This window comes from Gopherus evgoodei, chromosome 2 (assembly GCF_007399415.2).
Source record: "Gopherus evgoodei ecotype Sinaloan lineage chromosome 2, rGopEvg1_v1.p, whole genome shotgun sequence".
NCBI lineage: Eukaryota > Metazoa > Chordata > Testudines > Testudinidae > Gopherus > Gopherus evgoodei.
The window spans coordinates 154,471,014-154,496,037 of NC_044323.1; the positions used below are offsets into that span (position 1 = coordinate 154,471,014).

At 41.5% G+C, this 25,024-nt stretch overlaps 1 protein-coding gene across 2 annotated transcripts in view; it reads left to right on the forward strand.

Annotated features, from left to right (window-relative positions):
- LRRTM4 (leucine rich repeat transmembrane neuronal 4) overlaps positions 1-25,024 on the forward strand; it is a 445,641-nt gene that overhangs the window by 2,004 nt on the left and 418,613 nt on the right. Inside the window, exon 2 of one of the 2 annotated variants that reach the window (XM_030552007.1) lies at positions 745-2,291. In XM_030552007.1, coding sequence (XP_030407867.1) covers positions 745-2,291 — 1,547 coding nt within the window. Of the gene's footprint in view, positions 1-744; positions 2,341-25,024 lie in introns of both variants that reach the window. The other variant, XM_030552009.1, reaches the window with a different exon arrangement.

Genomic DNA, 25,024 nt, shown 5'->3' on the forward strand with positions numbered 1-25,024 from the left:
AACTATCAGCATGATATCTTGGTCCAGTATGGACGTTATATGAGATAGATACACATATATGTTTGTGTTATGTTTACATGTATGGAAATGAGAAGTCACTGAAATGCAGTCGCAGAAGTATTATTCAGAATGCTGTTCGGTAATGCTTACATCTAATGTTCCATTATGCAATAAAGACACCATGTTAAAGGCAAGGGACAAACTTTATTATATATTGGCCTGCTTGCTGTAGCTCTTATTTTATATTAATTGTTTGGGACTGGACTATGAAAGATTTACATGCAGTTGGGTTTATTGAGGAACATTTTACTTGTTGAACTACCAGAAGCTGTCTCTCATTTCCTTTTCCAATAGTACAGTGAATTCAGCACAGTGACTTGACAAATACGTGTATTGCTAAAGCCTCAGCTTCTAATGATAAGGCTGTACCAGCTACGAAGAGTGCTGATGTACAGGAGAACAAGTGACTAGCAAATGGGTTCCCAATCATCCGAAGGGGTCATAAATCACACAAAAGTAATTGAATAACAAGAGCGGTGGGGGTGTGAGGGAAGGTAGGATAGGAACTCAAAAAAAACAGACATTTATACAACAAACATTGCAAGAGAGGAGCCAAACAGGTTGTCTTCAAATCAACTCTCTACCACTAATGCCTTAGCAGAAACCCCATTGACGTTAGTAATCTGCTGATGATTTATTTTAATAGCTTTACAATGGACATTTGTCTTCTTTTTAATATTGTAGGTTTCCATTTAATTAAGCAGCTGAGAGGCATGACTGTGGTGTTAGTGCTACTGCCTACGGTGCTGTTTCTTATGCTCGCAGGGGCTCAGCGAGCTTGCCCCAAGAACTGCAGATGTGATGGCAAAATTGTGTACTGTGAATCACATGCATTCAGAGATATCCCTCAGAATATTTCTGGAGGGTCTCAAGGCTTATCGCTACGGTACAACAGCATCCAGAAGCTTAAATCAAATCAGTTTGCAGGTCTAAATCAGCTCATATGGCTTTATCTTGATCATAATTACATCAGCTCCGTAGATGAGGATGCGTTTCAGGGGATCCGTCGGCTGAAGGAATTAATTCTGAGCTCCAACAAAATTACCCATCTGCACAACAAAACGTTTCACTCGGTCCCCAATCTCCGCAATCTGGACCTTTCTTACAACAAGTTACAGGTGTTGCAATCTGAGCAATTTAAGGGCCTTCGCAAACTCTTGATCTTGCACTTGCGGTCAAACTCATTGAAAACTGTGCCAATCAGAGTTTTTCAAGATTGCCGAAATCTCGATTTTCTGGATTTGGGCTACAACCGTCTGCGGAGTTTATCCCGTAATGCTTTTGCTGGCCTCTTGAAGCTAACAGAGCTCCACTTGGAGCACAATCAGTTTTCGAAGATCAACTTTGCCCACTTTCCACGCCTCTTCAACCTCCGCTCTATTTATTTGCAATGGAATAGGATCCGGTCTATTAACCAAGGGCTAACATGGACATGGAGTTCCTTGCACAACTTGGATTTATCGGGGAATGACATCACTGGGATAGAACCTGGGACCTTCAAATGCCTGCCCAACCTACAAAAGCTGAACTTGGATTCCAACAAACTCACCAACATCTCTCAGGAGACTGTCAATGCATGGATCTCACTAATATCCATCACTCTGTCCGGAAATATGTGGGAATGTACTCGAAGCATTTGCCCTCTTGTTACTTGGCTTAAGAATTTCAAGGGAAATAAAGAAAGCACTATGATATGCGCGGGCCCTAAGCAAATCCAGGGCGAAAAGGTGAGCGATGCTGTGGAAACATATAATATCTGTGCCGAAATCCAGGTTGTGGTCACTGAAAGATCATACCAGCCACCTAAAACTCCCCAGAGACCTCTCTTTGTCCCCAAACCTACGATTTCCAAACTGGAAAACAATCAAATGACCTCTGTGATGCCCACTCCTTCTCCAGACTTACCAACACCTGGAGCAGAACCAGAGTATGAGCATGTTTCCTTTCATAAAATCATTGCTGGGAGTGTCGCCCTCTTTCTTTCAGTGGCTATGATTTTATTGGTTATCTATGTGTCTTGGAAGCGGTACCCAGCCAGCATGAAACAACTGCAGCAACACTCTCTCATGAAGAGGCGCAGGAAAAAGGCCAGAGAGTCCGAAAGGCAAATGAACTCCCCTTTACAGGAGTATTACGTGGACTACAAGCCGACAAACTCTGAGACCATGGATGTATCAGTTAATGGATCTGGGCCCTGCACATATACCATCTCTGGCTCCAGGGAATGTGAGGTATGAACCATGATCCTCCTAAAACCATTTCAGCTGCTGAGAAGGAGAGGTAAATGTTTGAAGCTCTTGAGGTGTTTCTAATCACTAGAAAGATTAATGAGCCTTTTTTCTTTTGGCTTTGCCCAGTGTGAAAGGTTATTTAATTAAATTACAACAATCAGGGAAGTGACGGTGGCTATTTTCAATAGTTTAAACTTGAAAGAAGTTCATTCAAGGGTGAGATTAAGTTGGAATAAACAGCCATATTAAAGGCATCTGAGGCCCGATTCTCCTCTTGCATGTACCGATTTTACACTGGTGTAACTCTATTGGCTTTACGGGAGTCATTCCCTAATTTGGAGGGGATTAAGGCACCTGCTATTTGACAGGGCAGATGGACTAGTGCATGGACTAAAAAAGTGTTTATATCCGAGTTTATGCCAGATCACATCACAAAAATGGACTCATAAAGATGATGCTGTTTAAACTTGTTACTAACATTTCCACATTTGGTCCCTGATGCAGCAGACCATATAAGCACAATGGCACCATTATAGTTAAGCACTCCTTTGCTGAATACTGATGGATTTAAGCACTTGCTTATGTGCTTTGCTGAACTGGGGTCATGAAAAAGACCCAAGTCAAAAGATACATTTGCAAGAGCCTGCTATTTTTGCTGTAAACTTTCAGTGGATACACCTCAATTGTGGTCAAGAGAGTTCTACCCTCTTACGCCAGTTGTCACTTTGGTTCTGAGCGTTTGGTAGATACAGGCAGGAATAGCCATCGTCTGTGTCCTATGTTCTTAAACTTTGTCAGCTTAAATTTGAGCTGTCATAGATATTTTCTGTAATTATTTGAACAGGGATAAATAAAAAGGGGCATTGCTTTTGATCACCACTGCTCCTTTATACTTGGTAAAAAAGATTTAGGCAATTACAGTGTGTCCTATTAGCAACTAATACTTGGTAACTTAATGTTGTGTGCATTCTACTGGTATTAAAACAATGGCGGACCATTGTTGTTGTGGAGACCTGAACAGGAAATGTTAAGTGTGTGTTGTGCCTGATTCACATCCCTCATATTTCCACTGATGTCAGTGGGTCAGGTTGAAATCAGAATAGAGTTTGGCCAGTCTCTTTGGCAACCACACATGTTTAAAGATTAAGGCCAAGTATTTTTAAAAGTCGATAGTGATTCTGGTGACCAACTGGAGACACTTTCCAAGGGCCTGATTTTTAGAGGCTAGTTATTCTGCACTTCCTGAAAATAGCATCGCTTTATTGTGTCTCAAGTTGGGCATCCAAAATCACTACTTGCTTTTGGAGCATGTTGGCCTAAAAGACGCTGATGAGAAAAAGTGAAAGGCTGTGATTCATGGTTATTTTTCTTAGAGCAACATCCCAGCTGAAAATGAATGACCTGTTATATCCATCATTGCCATCAAAATTAATTGAGAAAGCAAGTGCAAATTCTGCTGTCAGCAACACCAGTGGAAAACGACTGAAGTCAGTGGAAATACTCTGGGTTTGCACTGGGGTCACTAGGAGTGCAATTTGACTCACAAGGTCTAATTCTGTTCTCTCACAGGTTTTATAGCAGTGTAGTTCCATTAACTTCAGTGACATTCATTTTTATTTACACCAGAGTAACTCAGAGGAGAATTAGGTACCTCTAAGGCCTGATTCAAAGCCTACTGAAATCAAAGGAATTACTATAAAGGCATTAGTGCATAGCAGATGCTATAAGTCTGAAGTCGTTTTAGGTTTGAAAATAAATTATACTGGTGTGAAATCATGGCATAGAAATTGAAAGGTGTGGGTCTTCTCTGGCAATTAACACAGGGCTTATATGGCATAATTTCTTCATGCTGAAGTTGATCTTAACGCAAAATTAAAGGCTGAGAGAATGTCAGGCCATGGTGAGGCTGCTATAAACCAAACAGAGGTCACCTGCCTACAATACATTGTTTTAGTATCTGGTTGATACAACTGATTGCTTTGCTAAGAAAAATAATTTAAGCAAGATTTTAAAATCATTTGCCTTTCCAGTGTTTGTTATAAAAGATGGCAAATGCAACATATTGACATTTTGACAACACATTTTCAAATCTTATCCTGCATTTAGAAGGCTTTTATAACTGATAATCAAACTATAGACATTCAGATGCATATAAACAGTAATGACATTTTATACAAATGCATTTAACTGCAACATTTGCACTCTCTTTAAATGCAGTCTCACATAGTGAGCTAGATTTTCAGCTCCTGTAAGTCAATGCAGCTATACTGCCTACAGTAGAACTACATGCATTTTTATCAGCTGAGGATCTGGCGCTGTAATTCCTGGAAACCATTTTTGTGTTTTAGGTACTAGAGAATATTCTGAGTCCTAAATGTGTGCACTGGAAAAGTGTAGATATATTGGATCAGATTCTGGATCTGACCTATAGTTTTCCCTTTGGATATAAGATAGGGTAGGACCTTTATGAATATTATGCTCTTTGGGCTGAATTCTGTTCTGTTACACCATTGCAAATCTGGAATAACTAGTTAGTTCTGATTTGAACGTATATAAATGGGAGCAGAATTTGACCCTGTATATTGAGGACCATTTAAATGGAAGTCACGGCTTACAAGGCCAAGAGGGAAAATGTTAGCCAGCTTTTCCTGCTTAGTTGGATGAGTGATATTTTTAACCACTAAATAGCAATCCAGTCTTGAAGAGTATTAAAGAGGACAATGTCACAGGAGAATCCACGGTCAGTTTGGTAGAGGAACTATCAACAGGCCAGACTCTAGCTGATGTAAATTGGTGTAGATCCATTAACTTCAGTGAAGCTAGGCTGAAAATCTTGCCCTACATTCATGATGAGACTTGTTATTTCAGCCATCCAAAGGGTTGACCGCAGTTAATCACATTGGTCATGCTCTTCCAAAGACATTAATAACCTTTGTTCATGTGAACAGTTCTAATCTCAATCTCTCCTTAAAGCTCACCTGTGTTGTGATGCCAATAACACACCAGACAATGGCTGGGCAACTGGTGTGTAGCAGCTGCTGCTTTTCCTGCTGATCATTAATGTCTTGCTGTTTTCATGGGCTCTATCTCTCTGTTTCTTACATCTCTTTTTGTCGCTATCATCTCTCGTCTTATACTTGGATTGTAAATTGTTTGGGGCAGGGGCTGCCTTTTTGTTATTGCCTATGTAGCACCTAGTGCCAGGGAGCGCTACTCTCTGACTTCAGGTGAATTTGCTTTGGTGCTTCTGCTCATGTGAGTAAAGCACGTGAATGTTTGCAAGATAGACCATGTAGTTTATGGGCCTGATAATCAGCTGATGTTAATCAGTGACGCTACATTGAAATCCATAGAGCTACTTCATTTTACCGTTACTGGCAATCTGGCCCTGTATTTGCACAACAACTTACTGAACATTAGTTGTTTTAGTACAGAAGACTCAGGGAGACATTAAAGCACCTGATCATTGAAGACACATGTAGCATCCATAAGTCCCTGCTGAAATACTGTCCTCAGCTTGGATTGAACATTCTTCGTCTCCATAGCTACCAGGTTCCACTTGTAAAAGGGTGGATATGCACCCTGCAGTACTTATAAATTGGAAATAAAAATCATAGTATCTTAAGCAATAAAAGATTTCATAATTGGGGGGAAATGGGAATGGAATATATTATTAATAATTAAATACTCAGGCAGATATACTTCTGAAAGGACTCATATTTTGTAAAGGAGAGAGAGTCATAACTCTGGGCTGTCATTTCCCACAGGTCTGACTGGCTCATTCCTTGTGCTCAAGTTCAGCTTTCACAAAGAAGAAAGATTGAGAGGAAAAAGAAGGTCAAGTTCTCATAATAAAGTGCTACTATTTTTAAGGACACATTGAAGTTGCTTAACTTTTTATATTGATTTTACTGTTTTTTTTCTGTAAATCTTTGTCTGCCTCCAAAAACCCTCAGAAGCAAAAGCAACCATCTCCACACTTGAAAATATGTGTGTGTTGCAGGAAGGAAATGCTGAATTAACTATCTCATTGCATTATAACTTGAGGAATGTGCTGGCATGTTCTAACACTGGGAGTCAGTAGATGATTTCCAAGCCTGGGCTAGGGCTGTATAGGCTCTGCAGGGTCACTTGTTGCTTTTGCTGTATGGAGCCCATAATTAGACACATCCAGCCAAACTACAGATAAAGATTCCATATTTGCTCATACATAACTGGCACTGACACATGGCACCTGGGTACTCATTTAGGCCCTAATGTAGCAGAGCAATGAAGCAGATCAGGAGATGCATTGACTTCAGCAGGACTATGCATATGCTTAAAGTAGTTAGGGTGACAGATGGCCCGATTTTATAGAGACAGTCCCGATTTTTGGGTCGTCTTCTTATATAGACTCCTATTACCACCCGCCCCCTGTCCTGAATTTTCACAGTTGCTTTCTGGTCACTCTAAAAGCAGTGCATATTCTTAAGTGATGTACAGAATCAGAAACGTATCTTGCAAATAGGGAAGTAAATTGCACAGCCACATTTTCAAAATGGTCTTTGTTTGTTTGTTTGTTTAAGTGAAACAAGGAGAATTACCTCTAGTTTTACAAATATAGAGTCAAATTCAAACCTGTTATAAATGGGTGCAACTCCACTGGGATCAGTGGCATATAATTGGTTACACCTGGCCCAAAGTGTTCCATTTAGCTGTCTGCCGAGGCTTATAATTTTGGCTCATACCACTCTGTTAGCAGGCTGCAGCTAGCTTCCTTTGGCATTTGCAGTGTGCACCTGTGTGTGTACATACTTCATCTCTCTCATTTGTACGCTACTGTTCACACCTCTACAGTGAAAAGGCAATTTGATCAGCCACACTGTATTATGATACACGTAACATGTCCCATGCAAATATATTTTGAGCTGGAACCTTGCTACAAAAAACAAAACCAAACAAAAAACCCACTTCTAGCAGAAGTTTCTTCACCTACTGCGCCTCACGCCCTGTGCAGATACTTAACACAAGGCCTGTGTGCCAGTTAAGTTGCATTTTAGCCCTGGAAATAGGCAATCTATTGGACATAACATAAGTGATACAAAAGCAGCAAAGAATCCTGTGGCACCTTATAGACTAACAGACGTTTTGGAGCATGAGCTTTCATGGGTGAATACCCACTTCGTCAGCCAGCTCATGCTCCAAAACATCTGTTAGTCTATAAGGTGCTACAGGATTCTTTGCTGCTTTTACAGATCCAGACTAATATGGCTACCCCTCTGAAAAATAAGTGATATATGCAGGCCTAGTGCAGGATTTCTATGCAGGAATAAGTTCATGGAGGGATAGGGTCATCATCTGCTGTTAGCAGGGATGGTGTCCCTAGCCTTTGTTTGCCAGAAGCTGTGAATGAGCTGCAAGGGATGGATCACATGATGATGACTTGTTCTATTAATTCTCTCTGAGGCACCTGGCATTGGTCACTGTCAAATGACAGGATACTGGGCTAGATGGACCTTTGGTCTGACCCAGTATGGCTGTTCCTATGTTCTTATGAATGAAATTAACCTTTAATAACCAACCTAATTCTGCCTAGCAAAAACCTCTGTAAAGAGTAAAGAATCTTATTTTTAAAGATAAGTTTAAGTTCTTATGTAAAAATAGCCTCATCAGGTCTGCCCCACCATGTAAGAGACCTTTCTGCTTTCTTTGGTGACAAAACCAAGACTTCACTGCTTTTTACTCCTGTTAGCCATGCAATGGTAATGCAGCTATCAGTGAGTGAACTTGAGTCTATTCGTTCTTGTGCATCTTCAAGAAAGATGTTCCCGGAGTTCCAGTGAGGTAGATGATCTTATCCCATTTTTCTTCTTAGCTTATGCACAATGTGCCTTGGGTGGCATGTGACCGGGATTCATCACCAAACTTGGTCCATTGGTTGAAGCATTAGCTTGACCGGGCTCGTGGTGATAGAGGGAGTACAACATGAACTCTGATCCATGTCCCTCCTTAGCCCATTGAAGGCACACAGGACTGCTTAAGTGTCACAAGGGGAATAATTTTAAGATTCTGGGGTCACATGATAGTAAATAAAGGCTTCATTTGGCCTGCACAACATACAGTGATGTCTGAGAAGGGAAGAACCCAACTTGACTTATGAATCTCAGGGCAAGTTTGCAAGGCGGCAGTTTTATATATATTTTCATTGTAAACTGAGCACAGCTGATGTGGAAAACGTTGAGACATAACTGACTTAGAACCCCACAGTACCACTTTTACACATTCTCTTTGGAGTCTAACCACATTTCATCAGTTGACAAACAAATCCACCTGTTCAGATAGAAGATAATCATCTGTATTATGCTGCTGTGCCTTTCACTGGGGTGAAATCCCAAGGCATTTGTCATTTTCAATTATACATACTAAACCAGTCACATTAAATAATACCTATCCAGAATTTTATCTCCTCTTCTCTTGCCATTGGGAAAGGATAGATTCACTATAAGAATCCTAATGCATGCGCACAGGTTGAGACACTATGGGCCTGTGCCTTTTAAGCCTAATTCAGAAGGAAATGTTGACATGCTAGTGAAATTTACTATCTATTTATTTAAGCACCAACAGTGTTTTATATAAAACGCAAATATTAGGGTCCTATTGCAATCTGAGGTGGTAATTCTGCAGAGATTTTAATGTGTGCTTAACTTGGCATCAGTGAGATTCCTCACATATATCATGAAAAAGATGTGCCTTTGTAGGATCATGGCATAAAACAGAAAATGGAACATGATGGAAAACCCCAAGAAAGGAATAACTTGTAGAGCTTTAAACAATTGTTGCTCTTAATTCTTGTTTGTTTGCTTCTTGTGGAGGGAAACTTTAGCAAGGGCTTGACTGCAGAGAGAATAGTGGCTTGGGGAAATGGGACAAGAAGGGTATTGCATACCTAGAGAACGGCATAGAAATGAGAGGAGCAAGAAATGACTGGGGCAAGGAGGCTGTGTTGTATACTGGAACCCATTTGAGGCATCATTCCAGACATGACCAAAGATGATAATTCCCTTTATGATTAATATTTGTTGGCTTATCTGAGGATGGACATAATGAATTTATGTTCCTTGCATCCCCATTCAACTGTTGTGCCTCCTGGTCTTTTTCTGCTAATTATGATTAGCCTGCCACCTTCCCCACTGCATGTGTCATGTTCACTAGTGCAAATGGTGAAACTTCACTTCCAGCTGAATGCAGATGCTCTTGAAAAGGCTCTGTGTTTGCATAAGGAAATCGAATGAGGAGAAAAATAATGTGGTTTTCTTTAATGAAATATTTCCTGTGAAAAATGTTTCGATGTATAAGTGCTGGATTATATGAAGGAGGTGAGAATATTTAATTTTGTAGGGTACAGCAGCAGGCAGATGATCTCAGGCTCAAACTGGTTGGAAGATCATCTGGGTGAGGATAGGGTAAGCCTTGGAAAAGTCCTCAGGATTTGGCCCAGCTGTAGGAATTGGTGCTTTGAGAATTGAAGTTTATGCATTAGAATGTCAACAACATACTAGGGAGGGATCTGTAGTTATACATGCTCTGGACCAGATATTCAGTTGCTCAGTGTTTACAAATGAGGCCATGTTTTTAAATGAGCTCAGCTCCTGCTTAAGCATCATAGTAAGTGGCCAGATTTTCAAAAGTGCTCAGCAAGCTACTGACCATCTGGCCATATGTCCCACATTGGCAGCTCCTGGGTGTAGAATTCTTTTGAGAATCTCATTAGGCCCTTGTTGAGGAATTTAAGTGGGAGCTGAACTCTCTTCTAAAAATCTGGCCCAAACTGTGTGCACTGCTGAGCCCCTGGAAATCCCACTCTGTTTCCTTTTGTATAAAGCTGAATGAAAAATGCGAGTCTGAAATAATGGGGCCTTCAATTGCAAAGAAGAGTTTCTTGGTTTTTTTTTAAAGCATAAATGCATGAGGAGAAGTTGCTCAAGATGGTGTCCTATGGCAGACACCTCTATGCCTCTTCCCACAGGAAAAGGCTTGATACTACAGATATCATCCAGTAGAGAGACCATTTCTTAGTGGTGAGGCTCTGGAGAGAAGACCACGGCACTTTACATGGGCCCCATTAGCGAGGTATATGAGCACCTCATGATATTTAATCTCACAACAGCCCTTTGAGAGAGGCTAGTGCTATTCTCCCCATTTTACAGATGGGGAATTGAGGCACACAATAACTTGCCCAGGATACTCCAAGAATTCTGTGGTGGAGCAAGGAATTTGAACCCAGGTGTCCCAAGTTCATAGTGGTACCCTGACCACTGGGCAAACCTTCCTGTCTAACAATGTTGCATCTGATAAGCTCTTGCCAGTATTTATCAATCAGAGGTTGACAATTAAATAACATGCAGCTCTCAAAGTACTCCAAATCCTACCCTACTTATCAAACATTCCTGCAGTGGTCAGAGGAAAATCACTGGTGTGGTTTCTCTTCCTATAATCATCCACCCTCTTAGTACTAGAAATACCACGTGTTTTATACATGGTAAGGACTGATGAAACAGATAGGACACTGTACTGGAAAAGCTTTGTCCAAGAACAGAATTACCTACACTCCTATTATAATCATTGCATGGGACCCATGAAAAATCTCTGTGTTGGTGGAATTGTGCAGCTTGCTCTCTTCATTTCTCACATCCTTTTCTCTCTTGCCACTTCTTCCTCTCTCTCTGCTGCAGCCTGTGATGTGCTGCCAGTATTTTAAGTCATTTTTTTTTCCATTTTAAGCCCATGATGCAGCTCAGGATAGAGGGAAAATGTTCACAGAAGAAGGGTGAAATTTGTGGAACCTGTTTGTTTGTTTGTTTTTCCCTTTAAAAATAAAAGTGCTTTCTGTAAAGAATGCACACAAGCTCATTAGCACGTGTCCTGTGGCTGGAAGTATTGTTCAGATGTAGTTCTTGAATAACATACAGGACCTGATACTTACTGACACTATGGCCCATTTGCTCCACATCGCTCCTGCCAGTGTGAGGTGAATTTAAATGTAATTTACACCCATTCTATGGCTTCTGTATGTTGCTAGTGAGGTGTAAAGGGGGCTTGGTGTCAATGAGAATAAGGCCTATTGAAAAAAGCGACAGAGAGTCCTGTGGCACCATATAGACTAACAGAAGTATTGGAGCATAAGCTTGCATCTGACAAAATGGGTATTCACCCACGAAAGCCTATGCTCCAATACTTGTGTTAGTCTATAAGGTGCCACAGGACTCTTTGTCGCTTTTTACAGATCCCGACTAACACAGCTACCCCTCTGATACATGAAGGCCTATTGAGTATAGCTCAGAGTTTGACTTCTGGAGTGAGGAGATGTGGCTTACAGACCTCATAGGAGGATCAGGAGACTTGTCCTTCCCAGGAATGTTTTTGAGAGCTCTCTACAACCTGTACCATGCCAAAGGCTAACATTTGCTTCTCATAGTGTGGCAACGATGATTGTGTGTAACAGACAAGACATCCTTCCTTTCTTTGGCTGGTCCACGGAAGAGAAGTCTATTACGGTTTCTGATTGAGAGAGTTAGTTCTGTAGCTCAAGCAGTAAAGATCTGTGCTATGAAGGTTAAAGTTTCAGACCTTTCTCATGATCCATGTAGGGTGAGTCGTCAGCATCCAAACTGAGGCTGCACTCCACCAGCAATAAAGAAAGTACCCAACCTTGCCTTCAAACTAGTGGTGAAATTTTAACAGGACCACATTTCTGCTGATGCCCTTAACATCAAGGACTGGAACATGGACAGTAGTGTCCTGCTGTTGCCGTAACTGGGGCCTTACCTTTCTCAGGAAAATGAGAAAAACAAACCGAGCTGAAGTTTGCTTCATGTTATTCCCATGTACCATTCCCACCTGATGATTGCAGAATAGTTCTTCCAAATGAGGGATGCAGCAATGGTGTCCCAGACACATGCACGTTCCAGCAGAGGTCTCCAGAACAGCAGGCCACTTGGAAATGGGCTGTTAACAGGTTAGTATTTCTGACTGAGACAATTTTGAGATCCCCATCTAAAACTCTGATTCTGAGCTACCATTGTGCAATGTGCTGTCTTTCTGTACATGAATGAGTTGTCCTAATAGGTGGGTCCCTTATCCTCTTTGTGGATCAACAGCTGTGCCCAGCTAAAAAATCTTTCTTCTAACTCAAGTGTAGTAGTCATGTGACTTTTGAAGCTGAGACTCCAGGGTTCAAAACTCAGCTCTGGATGTGTGTGATAATTATCTATTGATAGATATCTGTAGATCATATCCTGTATGAGTTACAGGCAAAAGTTACATAATATAAATATGTGATCAGTTCTCCATATTATAGATAAACATTTTGCCATGAAAAATTCCTGTATCCTTTGTTTAGAGCACCATTGACTTCCTGATACTTGGACATTTCAAGACAGGTATTTTAGGACTGAACACAGATGGGTTGCAGTGGTAAACATTTTAGACACTAATCAGCTTTTATCACATCTGTCTGTGCTGCAGCCAAATAAGCTAGATTGCTTGTAGCCCTCTCTGTGTATACAAAAAAACAAAATAGATCAATTCCCAGTGAATTCCTAGGAGCTCCTGCCACTTTACCTAGCAGCAAGTTTACAGCTATCATTGGGGAGGGAAGTTCTGAAGTTGGGGGCTGGGGAGTACCAGCCTATGTGGGAGGATTCTGTAATGAGTTAGTTTTGCCTTGTTACCATGAAGCTACATGGGGAGAATGCACGGAAGTGAAAAGCTCTAACTGGTGAAGCTCTCAGCAGTATTCTTGCTGAGAATACTTCTCTGAAAAGAAGGTACTGTGTATGCATATCCAAGATGAGGGGGAGGATGGAAAGGCCAGGGGATGATGATCTATAATCAGCTGCCATGCCTGTGGAGTAGAGCCCTGGGCTAATGCTAGCCCTGGCTTTTGATCTTCTGAATATGCAGAAAAACAGTTGTTGTGGCACAGGTGGGCCATGGCATTTTTATAACATGTTGGGATTGGGGGAGGGGAGAGGTCAGAAATAAAAAGGTTGAAAACCTCTGATAAAGCCCATCTTGTAAGCTGAAATGTCATTGGGTAGGGCATTGGACGTTCATAGTGATTCAAAATGCTTTAAATCCTCCCTAAAAGCTTTGTGATTTAAGTCAGTATCTCTGATGTCAAGATTACTTCACCTAAACAATGGTTCCTAATAGCATCATCTGAACTTGTTGGAAAGTCCCCTGTAGTTTAAAGGGGGAAAAACAAAACAAAACTGAAAACTGGATTAGGGAGATGGTTTCTAAGCATTGCGTTAAAGTGGTTTCATTAGAACAAGGTACATGAAAAGAAAAAATACCTCAGTCTTAAAAATATGACAGCTACAAATATTCAAGTCCCTGGGAATAATGAGGACTAAATATATATTTGCCATGTAGCCCAGTGGTTCTCAAACAGGGATCCGGGGGCCCCTGGGAGGCTGCGAACTGGTTTCAGGGGGTCTGCCAAGCATGGCTGGTGTTAGACTTGCTAGGGCCCGGAGCAGAAAGCTGAAGCCCCACCATGCAGGACCTGCAGCCCGGGGCCCTGAGCTCCAGCACCTGGGACTGAAGCTGAAACCTGAGCAACTTAGTTTCACGGTGCCCTTTGTGGTGTGAGCCCCCAGGCAATTGCCCTGCTTGCTACCCCCAAATGCCAGCTGTAGCTTTTATATGGAGAAAAACAATTGTTGTAGTACAGGTGGGCCATGGAGCTTTTATAGCATGTTGGCGGGGCGTCTCATAAAGACAAAGGTTGATAATTCCTGATATAGACAGTCTCAGCACAGAGATCAAGGACCCTGTGGCCATGAAGTCTGAACTGCCTGTGGCAGGTGATCCTTTTGAGTCAGGCAAAGCGCATGGTTGGCAAGACTTTTGTGTGGATTCTTAAACTAGTTGTTGCCCATTCTGTATCTGTTCTATAGCTATAAAATACCTACTTTTTATATAGTACTTCCTATTTGTAGCTTTCAAAGCACTTTACGTAAGTAGCATTATCCCCATTTTATAGAAAGGAAAACTGGGGTGCAGAAGTGTTACCACTTGCCTACTGTTACTGAGCAGGCTACTGGCAGAACCGGAAATAGAGCTCAGTGTTCTTCGGTCATAGACCAGAGCTCTATCTACCACCCCATACCACCTCCTTAGTCTCAGTGCCTGTCTACTTGGCTCCTTTCATTAATTTTATATTCAGTTAAAAATAAAGAAACAAAGAAAGGTATTTCTAAATTATTTCTTTTATCAGTGACATACAAAACAAATTCCTTTTCAGTTCAGTAACACTGGCATATATTACATCTTCCTAATAGAGGTGGTTCTAGGCCAAATCCCTACATTTAAGTGTTCCCAAACTATGGGGAGTTTGTCAGGAAGAATCAAAAATTCAGGTCATGGGTGTTTTACTCTTGGATCTGCCATTGACCTGCACCATAAGCCACATCTTGTCCATGCTTTTGTTTCTCCTCTCACCCTTTGTCTTATCTGTGAAGACTGTACGCTTTTTGAAGCAGGGACTCTCTCATTATGTGTTTCTACAGCACCTACAACAAGGGGGCTCCAATCTTGGTTGGAGCCTCTAGGCATTACTGTAATACAGATAATAATAATCATCCAGACCTGACCATATCAGACTACTGACTCCTTAAAAGCAGCAAAGAATCCTGTGGCACCTTATAGACTAACAGACATTTTGGAGCATGAGCTTTCGTGGGTGAATACCCACTTCCTCAGATGCATGTATTCACCCACGAAAGCTCATGCTCCAAAACGTCTGTTAGTCTATAAGGTGCCAGAGGATTCTTTGCTGCTTTTACAGATCCAGACTAACACGGCTACCCCTCTGATACTGACTCCTTGTTCTTCATCCAAGGGTGTGCCTACACTACAGTTAGACATCTGCGGCTGGCCTGTGACAGCTGACTCGGGCTTGTGGGGCTTGGGCTGCAAAGCTGTTTAGTTGAGGATGTTCGGGCTCAGATTGCAGCCTGAACTCTGAGAGCTTCCCATCTTGCAGGGCTCTGCAGCCCAAGCCTGAATGTCTATGCTGCAATTAAACAGTTCCTTAGTCTGAGCCCAAGCCAGCTGCAGGTTTTTAATTGCAGTGTAGACTCATGCTAAAATTTTTGTCTTCACCTACAAAGCCCTGTGCAGCTTTGCTATTCCTGTATCTTTGATCGGGCCTTTCACAGGTCAGCCTCCACTCCTATACACTTTCAGTTATGACACACTCAATGCTGCATTCATCTGCTTCTGCCACAATTGTCTATCTTTGAATCAGGTTATCACCTCCCTCACCTTTCAGTAAGGTGACCAGATGTCCTGATTTTATAGGGACAGTCCTGATTTTTGTGTCTTTTTCTTATATAGGCTCCTATTACCCCCCAAACCCTGCCCTGATTTTTTACACTTGCTGTTTGGCCACCCTACCATTCAACTGCCCTAGATTTGTCTGCTCCTGAACCAGTGCCACATGAATGTTAACCTGGACTGATCCCCTGTGAGGCCTGGTCCACACTACGCTGTTAAACCGATTTTAACAGCGTTAAATCGATTTAACGCTGCACCCGTCCACACTACACTGCTCTTTATATCGATTTAAAGGGCTCTTTAAATCGATTTCTGTACTCCTACAAAACGAGAGGAGTAACGCTAAAATCGATATTACTATATCGATTTAGGGTTAGTGTGGATGCAAATCGACGTTAGTTTTATTATTAACTTTATTTTACAGTAGCTACCCACAGTGCACCGCTCCAGAAATTGACGCTAGCCTTGGACCACGGACGCACACCACCGAATTAATGTGCCTAGTGTGGATGCGCACAATCGACTTTATAATATCTGTTTTATAAAATCGGTTTAAGCTAATTCGAATTTATCCTGTAGTGTAGACGTACCCTGAGCTGTAGAGGAGGGATTAAGGCCCTTTGCTTCACTATAACCTCCATTCATTTCCAACACCTGGCTCTGCATTTGTGGACAGCTGCACAGAACCTGGGCTGAATTTTGCTCTCGGTACAGTAAGCTATTAGGCAAATACCCAAGCAGCTGAAATTAAGCAAGAAAGCTTTGAAAAGCTGACCTGTCTCATATTTATCTCATTGCTTCTCCTTCGATCAAAGCATATGGTTAGGAACAACCTGCTCATTTTGATTCAACAGCCTGCTTTTACTTTACACTACCATCTGCTGTAAAGAGATAATTACTAGTTTTAAGTCAAGCTTGAAGGCAAAAGGCCCGGGGGAGAGGGGGAGAAGTTCAGTGTTACATTCCATCCTCTAGTCTCCTCTGCTGAAGAAAGGCAAGGAACTGGCAAGATGCTTCCTGATGTTAGTTCATTCAGTGTGATGTAGCTCCACCATCTCCAGGTACAGCATCTCTGAATGCTGGTCTCCAGTGGAACCGTACTAGTCCAACTACTCTCCAACTGCTAACTTTGCTTGCTTAAATCATGGCTAACTGATATGAGATTTTTTTCCCCTATCCACTCTAAGCCCCTTATTTACCTGAGTGCTTTTGACATGAAGTATAGGGTTGAACTTCGAGAATGTGTGTATTGACTGTGGTCATCCTTAAAATAAACAAAATAAATCTTTACAGTTGCCTGTAGATGGATCGAGCCTTCATTACAAAGGTTTGCTGGGTAATATTCTATGGCCTGTGTTATGCAAAAAATTAAATTAGATGATCCTAGTACTCTTAAAAATCATTGTCTTTTTCTTTCTTTAACTAGGTGAAATGTAAGTGCACAGAGCATCGCCATGTAATCCTTTTTTTTCTTTCTTTCTCTTATTTAAATGTCTCCCCTTTCTATAGTATCTGAGTGTATCCTAAGAATTTAAAAATGGAAATTAAAATAACTATCCTTCTTCTTTGTCAGCCTGTGGGAGAAAGAGCTTCATTTGTCTGTAAGGAATTTTATTGTTTGTCATGTATGTGTGCATGTAAATAAGTGTTCTCTGAGTGAGAAGAATTAAATGAGGGGAAAGTAAACTGAAAAACTGAGTTTTGATTTTGATTCCAGAATTGTCGAGTTCTGTTGTCATTACAGTAGTAGTCAAAATTTTCTCTATCCAAGTTTAAACAACACTACAGAATGTTATAGATTCATAGACTTGAAGGTCAGAAGGGACTATCATGATCATCCAGTTGATCACATGCACATTGCAGGCTAGAGAATCTCACCCACTTCTAACCTCTGGCTGAGTTACTGAAGTCCTCAAAACATGGTTTAAAGATTTCAAGTTATAGAGAATTCACCATTTAAACTAGTTTAAACCTGCAAGTAACCTATGCTATAGAGGAAGGCAGAAAAAAACCCAGGGTCTCAGCCAATCTGACCTGTGGGGGAAATTCCTTCCCATCCCCAAATATCAGTTAAACCCTGAGCATATGGGCAAGACCCACCAGCCAGACACTTGGTAAAGAATTATCTGTAGTAACTCAGAGCCCTCCCAATCTAGTGTCCCCTCTAGCGGTTGGGGATTTTTGCTACTGGCAGTTGTCAGTGGGCTACATGCCATTATAGGCAATCTTATCATACCATCCCCTTTACAAACTTACCAAGCTCAGTTCTGAAGCCAGTTAGGTTTTTTTGCCTCCACTGCTCCCCTTGGAAGGCTGTTACAGAGCTTCACTGCTCGAATGGTTAGAAACCTTCGCCTGATTTGCAAGTTTTTAACTGTCCGTGCTGAATATTATATTTATTGTGGGTGTGTTGTGTGTCCTTGACTTCACTGCAACAGGCGAAACAAAGAAATTATCCAGCGTGCAAAAATGTTCAAGTATGATCAATAGATTTAACACAGTGGTTTTCAACCTTTTTTTCTTGTATGGACCCCTAAAACATTTTAAATGGAGGTGTGGACAACTTTTCGAAATCTTAGACATAGTTTGCAGACCCCCATGTTGAAAATCACTGATTTAAGATATTGTCAAAAGAGCACATTGTATGATCTTATTAAAAGAGAGGCCTTCATCCTGAGTTTATGCAAAAGATGAGACAAAAATAATGAAATTTCTGCCCTAAGCCTGGTTATATCTGACATAAACTCTAGCCGTTTCAGTAAACAAGTTACTGATGGATTGAGATTCTTTAGTTCAGAAGACAGAGACTCCTCAGATGCTATTTAACAAGCCTGCAATAGAAAGTTAATAAAAAAAAGTTAGTAATGAGTTTAAGCACTGGACAAAAACTCAGCTTAATTATACTATTATTACTATTACTTATTATTATGGTACTGACTAAAAGCTCCAACTGAAATCATTAAACTAGGCACTGTACAAACATATAATAATAGACCTTCCCTGCAGTTGGAGTGCTTACAATCTACATAAACAAGAATGACACAGGATGGCAACGGAAACAGACACACGAGGTAACATGATTTGCCCAGCGTGACACAACAGCTCAGTGGCAGAACCAAGAATAGAACACAACTTTTCAGAGACCCTTTGCAGTGTCCTAGCCCAGGGACCATGCCGCTCTTCCCACTTGTATGTCCATTTAACTTGTTTATCTGAAGATCCATCCCACAATTGCAGAGAACCAGCACAAGGGCTATTATCACTGGAGTGGTGCCTGTGAAGCTCTCTTCACAAAGGGGAATTTCACTCACAACACCTTGCTCCCCACTTTACCTTAATCCTGATTTTTCCAAATATTACAGCTACGTACAGCACCTTCGCTTAACAAATGCTAGTAGAAGCAGAGCAGGAATTTGCTGGCCCTGATTTCTTTTAAATCGTCCATCAAGGCACAATGATAATTAGATGGATGGGTAGTAACAAATCAGAGCTATGAACAATCATTTGGGATTTTGAAGGTCATTGAGTGTAAGGGAGAGCTGTTTTTAAAAAATGAGAACCAAGTTTGAAAAATCGGGAAAATACCACTCAGATCCAGTGATTTAAATTATCATGAATCTGAAATGTGCTACTTTTAAAATTTAGTGATGTGATTGCCTGAAGCCTCTCCATGTGTTAATTAAATCATCATAATTGTAGTTTCTAGAGACTTGACAGGTTATAAATAGTCTATACCCCCCTCCCCGAAGCAATTTGGCATGAATGACAAGCAAAACTACTGTTGTTTCAACTGTATATCAGACATGAGTCCTTCCTAGTTCAGACTCTATATATTGACTGTTATTTCATTGTCCTGAAATAATCAACAATGCCTTTCTTAAAAGCTGGGCAATTACATTGTTCTTTATGGACACTATGCAAAATGAGGCAACTTATGTTCAGGGTCAGCGTCATCCATTTCATTTGACAGGTTGCATGACGAGAAGAACTGAGGATCAGGATTTCACAGGTAGGTTCCTCTACCCGAGGAGGGACCTAATCCACCCTGTTGTAAATGGCAAAGAAGGAACCAGCATTCTAACCATATTAGTAGAGAGAGAGGAAACAAGTCGGAGCTGCTATCATCCTCATCCTCTTTTCCAGCGAAGACAGAATGGGAGAGTTACATGAAACCCAAGCAGCTTTGGTTGGCCTGGGGTCTGTACAAAGTTTTTTCCTTCACTTTTGATCAATATTGGTTTTCACCATATCATTCTATCTAGACTAGAGAAGAAAGCATTGGAAAGTATACTTGCTTGGAACTTGAGCTTTCAGCACATGTTCTATGCCTTGCCATCCACAGACATTTTACAAATGCCAGTTAGAAACTCTTGGTATTGACATCTCCTCATCAATTATTGGAAGTGTACCACATCCACCCTGACTAATGTGGCCTTCAACACTGGTTCTTCACTTGTAAGGCAACTCCTTTCTTTTCATGTGCCAATATATATTTATGCCTGTATCTGTAATTTTCACTCCATACATCTGAAGAAGTGTGGTTTTTTACCCACAAAAGCTTATGCCCTAATAAATGTTACTCTTTAAGCTGCCACCAAACTCCTCATTGTTTTAGTTAGAATCATAGAATCATAAGACTGGAAGGGACCTTGAGTGGTCACCATTTGCGCCATTTGGTTGTAATGTGTGAGCTGTCTTTAACTGAGCATAGTGTAGGCTACAATGGTTTCCTTCCGTTGGCATGGGACGCCAGAGTTTTGCAGCTGCATCAGTTCGGCTGTTCCACCTAAATCCAGCCCGCAGTGGGGTATTTTTCAAAATGTGTGAAACAGTAAAGTCCCTGCTTCCTGCCACAGTGCTAAGCGCTATGGTTTAGGTGGGTGATGGCAAAACTGTTTTGCTGACATGACTGCTGAACAGTATTGTACAGACACTCATATCCCATAGGGCTAGCTTGCCTTCATTATAATCTGCCTTTATTATATTCAGCAATCATAGAAGGAACTTACAGGTCTGTATCCTGTAAGACATTAGCCTCAGCACTTGGCATTAGGCTTGAGGCCTGTGCGTTTTGGCATAGATAAATGACTCAACGGTAACCCCTAAGTTTTGGAGAACTGGAAATAGAGTGTTAGGGAAATTTTGTGCATAATGACATCATCCAACTACAGAAATGTGAGTGAACACCAGCTTTTGGAAAGTTTGGGAAAGAACATCCAACCGCAAGTATGCCATGGCAATGAATTGATATATATGACAAGAAGTTCAGATAATTAATATACTAGCCTATCATACACAAGTTGCATCCCAGCCTGTGGGCGGTAGGGAGAGAAATGTAGTCTGTGGGAGGTGCTAGAATGATGGCTGATGGTGGTGAGGGGGAAGGTGATGAGGATGAGGAAGATGATGGCTGACATTTCAGTTTGTGCTGCAAGGGATAGTGTGAACCTATGGAGGTGCAGATGTACATTCTGTGTCTTTACCTACCTTCCTGAGTCGGAGTGTTTGTGACTATGCTAAATGTATTAATCAACTATTTGTAAATATAGAAGAATACCTATAGTGTGAGTGTTGCAAGTGTGCACATTGGGGTTCCCAACTATATCATAATTTGAATAATACTAGGCCTGATCTTGAGATGTGAATCTGACAAGCCTCAAAGTGATAACTGGGGATTCTTCAGTAATCAATACAATTAATACATAATCTGTAGATCAGGCTACAGTGGACAGGTCAAAAAATTGCAAAGAAAAACAAGGCAACTTGCCCTGTGCCTCTGAAATGCATTCTGAGCTCTAGGCTTGAATTCATGGAAGAACTTAGGGCCAGATTTTAGCGCCCTGCTATGGCCCTTTTTTGCCATTCCAATGTTGCAAAGTAACCATAAAACTGGCTTAATCTGCCATTTCAAAGTTTACCCATTCAGGGGCATGACCAGAACATCTTGCCTGTATAAAGGACCGTTCGGGGACATTACCAGGCTGCATAACTTAGAGCAGCAAGGTAGGAGGAGGAGGATGGAGGGATGAAAATAGCACATGCATCTCCAGCTTTTTGAGGGTTAAAGCCCTCCATTCAGTTACCTGTGCATAATGTTCAGAGTATTATACATTTCCACAGCTTTACCTCCAAACCAGGCACAGGGCTAGCTGGGGGAAAGGGGGCAGCGATTACCAATCAAGGAGAAGTGATATGATGGAAGGCACACGCAGTGAGGCTTTTGGTCTGCTGACTATTGTGATATTGAAACTACTGGGAGCAGATGCGAAAATAAACCGTAGGGTAGCTCCCCTGCCTTTGGTCAAGATAAAAATTAGTGAGATACCTAAACTGTCATGTTCTATGCGCCCTCATTCTGGAAGAGAGGCCATTGTAGGGATCTTCTGACTGACTGAGCCTTGCTTATTACAGCTCTGACTAGGCCAGTGACCCTTTCCCATCCCTTTGGTCACTTCACTCGTAGAATTGTGCATAAGTTTTGATAGGAATCCTGGAACTTTCATTTGAGTATTATATTCTTCTGCCAAACTGGAAGCCTATCCCTGTGCTGAGTGAAACCAACCTTGGTAATATGTCTCGGCTTCCAGGGAAAGCAGGCACAACATTGCAGTTTCAGCTATTTACGCTATGGAGCTGAACCATAGATGGTTCAGATTAGGAGATGATGGGGATAAAGGTGTTATCTTTTGGAGGGAAACTTTGTGCAAAGCTGGAGTGCGATGGTGTATATTCACCATAGCCCCACACCCGTCCCACTAACTCCTCCCCCAGAGCTGCCCAGTCTCTACCCCCGCCTCAGCATGGATTGTAGATCCATTGGTGTGGGGTCACTGATGGTGCCACTGAGGCAGCATGACCTTTCTATCCATGTCCAGAGGATACCCTCTGTTTGTGGATCTAGAAGGCAGCATAGTCTAGTGACTAGAACATTGGCTGAGACTTGAGGTTTATTTCATAGACTCATAGACTTTAGGGTCAGAAGGGACCAATATGATCATCTAGTCTGACCTCCTGCACAAAGCAGGCCACAGAACCCTTCCCATCCACTTCTGTAACAAACCCCTAACCTATGTCCGAGTTGAAGTCTTCAAATTGTGGTTTGAAGACCTCAAGCAGAGAATCCACCAGCAAGTGACCCATGCCCTATGCTGCAGAGGAAGGCGAAAAACCTCCACGGCCTCTGCCAATCTGCCCCGGAGGAAAATTCCTTCCCGACACCAAATATGGCAATCAGCTAAACCCTGAGCATGTGGGCAAGACTCACCAGCCAGCACTCAGGAAAGAATTCTCTGCAGTAACTCAGATCCCATCCCATCCAACATCCCATCACAGACCACTGGGCATACTTATCTGCTGATAATCAAAGATCAACTGCCAAAATTAAGCTATCCCATCATACCATCCCTTCCATAAATTTATCAAGCTTAGTCTTAACTCCAGATATGTCTTTTGCCCCCACTACTCCCCTTGGAAGGCTGTTCCAGAACTTCACTCCTCTAATGGTTAGAAACCTTCATCTAATTTCAAGTCTAAACTTCCTAGTGTCCAGTTTATACCCATTTCTTCTTGTGTCTACATTGGTACTAAGCTTAAATAATTCCTCTCCCTCCCTAATATTAATCCCTCTGATATATTTATAAAGAGCAAGCATATCCCCACCTCAGCCTTCTTTTGGCCAGGCTAAACAAGCCAAGCTCTTTGAGTCTCCTTTCATAAGGCAGGTTTTCCATTCCTCGGATCATCCTAGTAGCCCATCTTTGAACCTGTTCCAGTTTGAATTCATCCTTCTTAAACAAGGGAGACCAGAACTGCACGCAATATTCCAGATGAGGTCTCACCAGTGCCTTATATAAAGGTACTAACACCTCCTTATCTTTGCTGGAAATACCTCGCCTGATGCATCCTAAAACCGCATTAGCTTTTTTAACAGCCATATCACATTGGCGGCTCATAGTCATCCTGTGATCAACCAATACTCCAAGGTCCTTCTCCTCCTCTGTTGCTTCCAACTGATGTGTCCCCAATGTATATCTAAAATTCTTATTATTAATCCCTAAATGCATGACCTTGCACTTTTCACTATTAAATTTCATCCTATTACTATTACTCCAGTTTACAAGGTCATCCAGATCTTCCTGTATGATATCCTGGTCCTTCTCTGTGTTAGCAATACCCCCCAGCTTTGTGTCATCCACAAACGTTATTAGCACATTCCCGCTTTTTGTGCCAAGGTCAGTAATGAAAAGGTTAAATAAGATTGGTCCCAAAACTGATCCTTGAGGAACTCCACTAATAACCTCCTTCCAGCCTGACAGTTCACCCTTCAGTACGACCCGTAGGAGTCTCCCCTTTAACCAGTTCCTTATCCACCTTTCAATTTTCATATTGATCCCCATCTTTTTCAATTTAACTAATAATTCCCTATGTGGAACCGTGTCAAATGCCTTACTGAAATGGAGGTAAATTAGATCTACTGCATTTCCTTTGTCTAAATAATCTGTCACCTTCTCAAAGAAGGAGATCAGGTTGGTTTGGCATGATCTACCTTTGGTAAAGCCATGTTGTAACTTGTCCCAATTACCATTGATCTCAATGTCCTTAACTACTTTCTCCTTCAAAATTTTTTTCAAGACCTTACATACTACAGATGTCAAACTAACAGGCCTATAGTTACTCGGATCACTTTTTTTCCCTTTCTTAAAGATAGGAAATATGTTAGCAATTCTCCAGTCGTACGGTACAACCCCTGAGTTTACCGATTCATTAAAAATTCTTGCTACGGGCTTGCAATTTCATGCGCCTTTCCTTTAATATTCTAGGATGAAGATTGTCTGGGCCCTCCGATTTTGTCCCATTAAGCTGTTCAAGTTTGACTTCCACCTCAGATGTGGTAATATCCACCTCCATATCCTCATTCCCGTTTGTCATCCTTCCATTATCCCTAAGGTCCTCATTAGCCTTATTAAAGATTGAGGCAAAGTACTTATTTAGATATTGGGCCATGCCTAGGTTATCCTTAACCTCCATTCCATCCTCAGTGTTTAGTGGTTCCACTTCTTCTTTCTTTGTTTTCTTCTTATTTATATGGCTATAGAACCTTTTACTACTGGTTTTAATTTCCTTTGCAAGGTCCAACTCTACATGGCTTTTAGCCTTTCTCGCTTTATCTCTACATGTTCTGACCTCACTAAGGTAGCTTTACTTGCTAATCCCACCCTTCTTCCACTCCTTGTAGGCTTTCTGCTTTTTCTTAATCACCTCTCTGAGATGCTTGCTCATCCAGCTTGGTCTACAACTCCTGCCTATGGTTATTTTCCCCTTTCTTGGGATGCAGGCTTCCGATAGTTTCTGCAGCTGCGACTTAAAGTAATTCCAGGCCTCCTCCGCATTTAGATCCAGAAGTTCTTCAG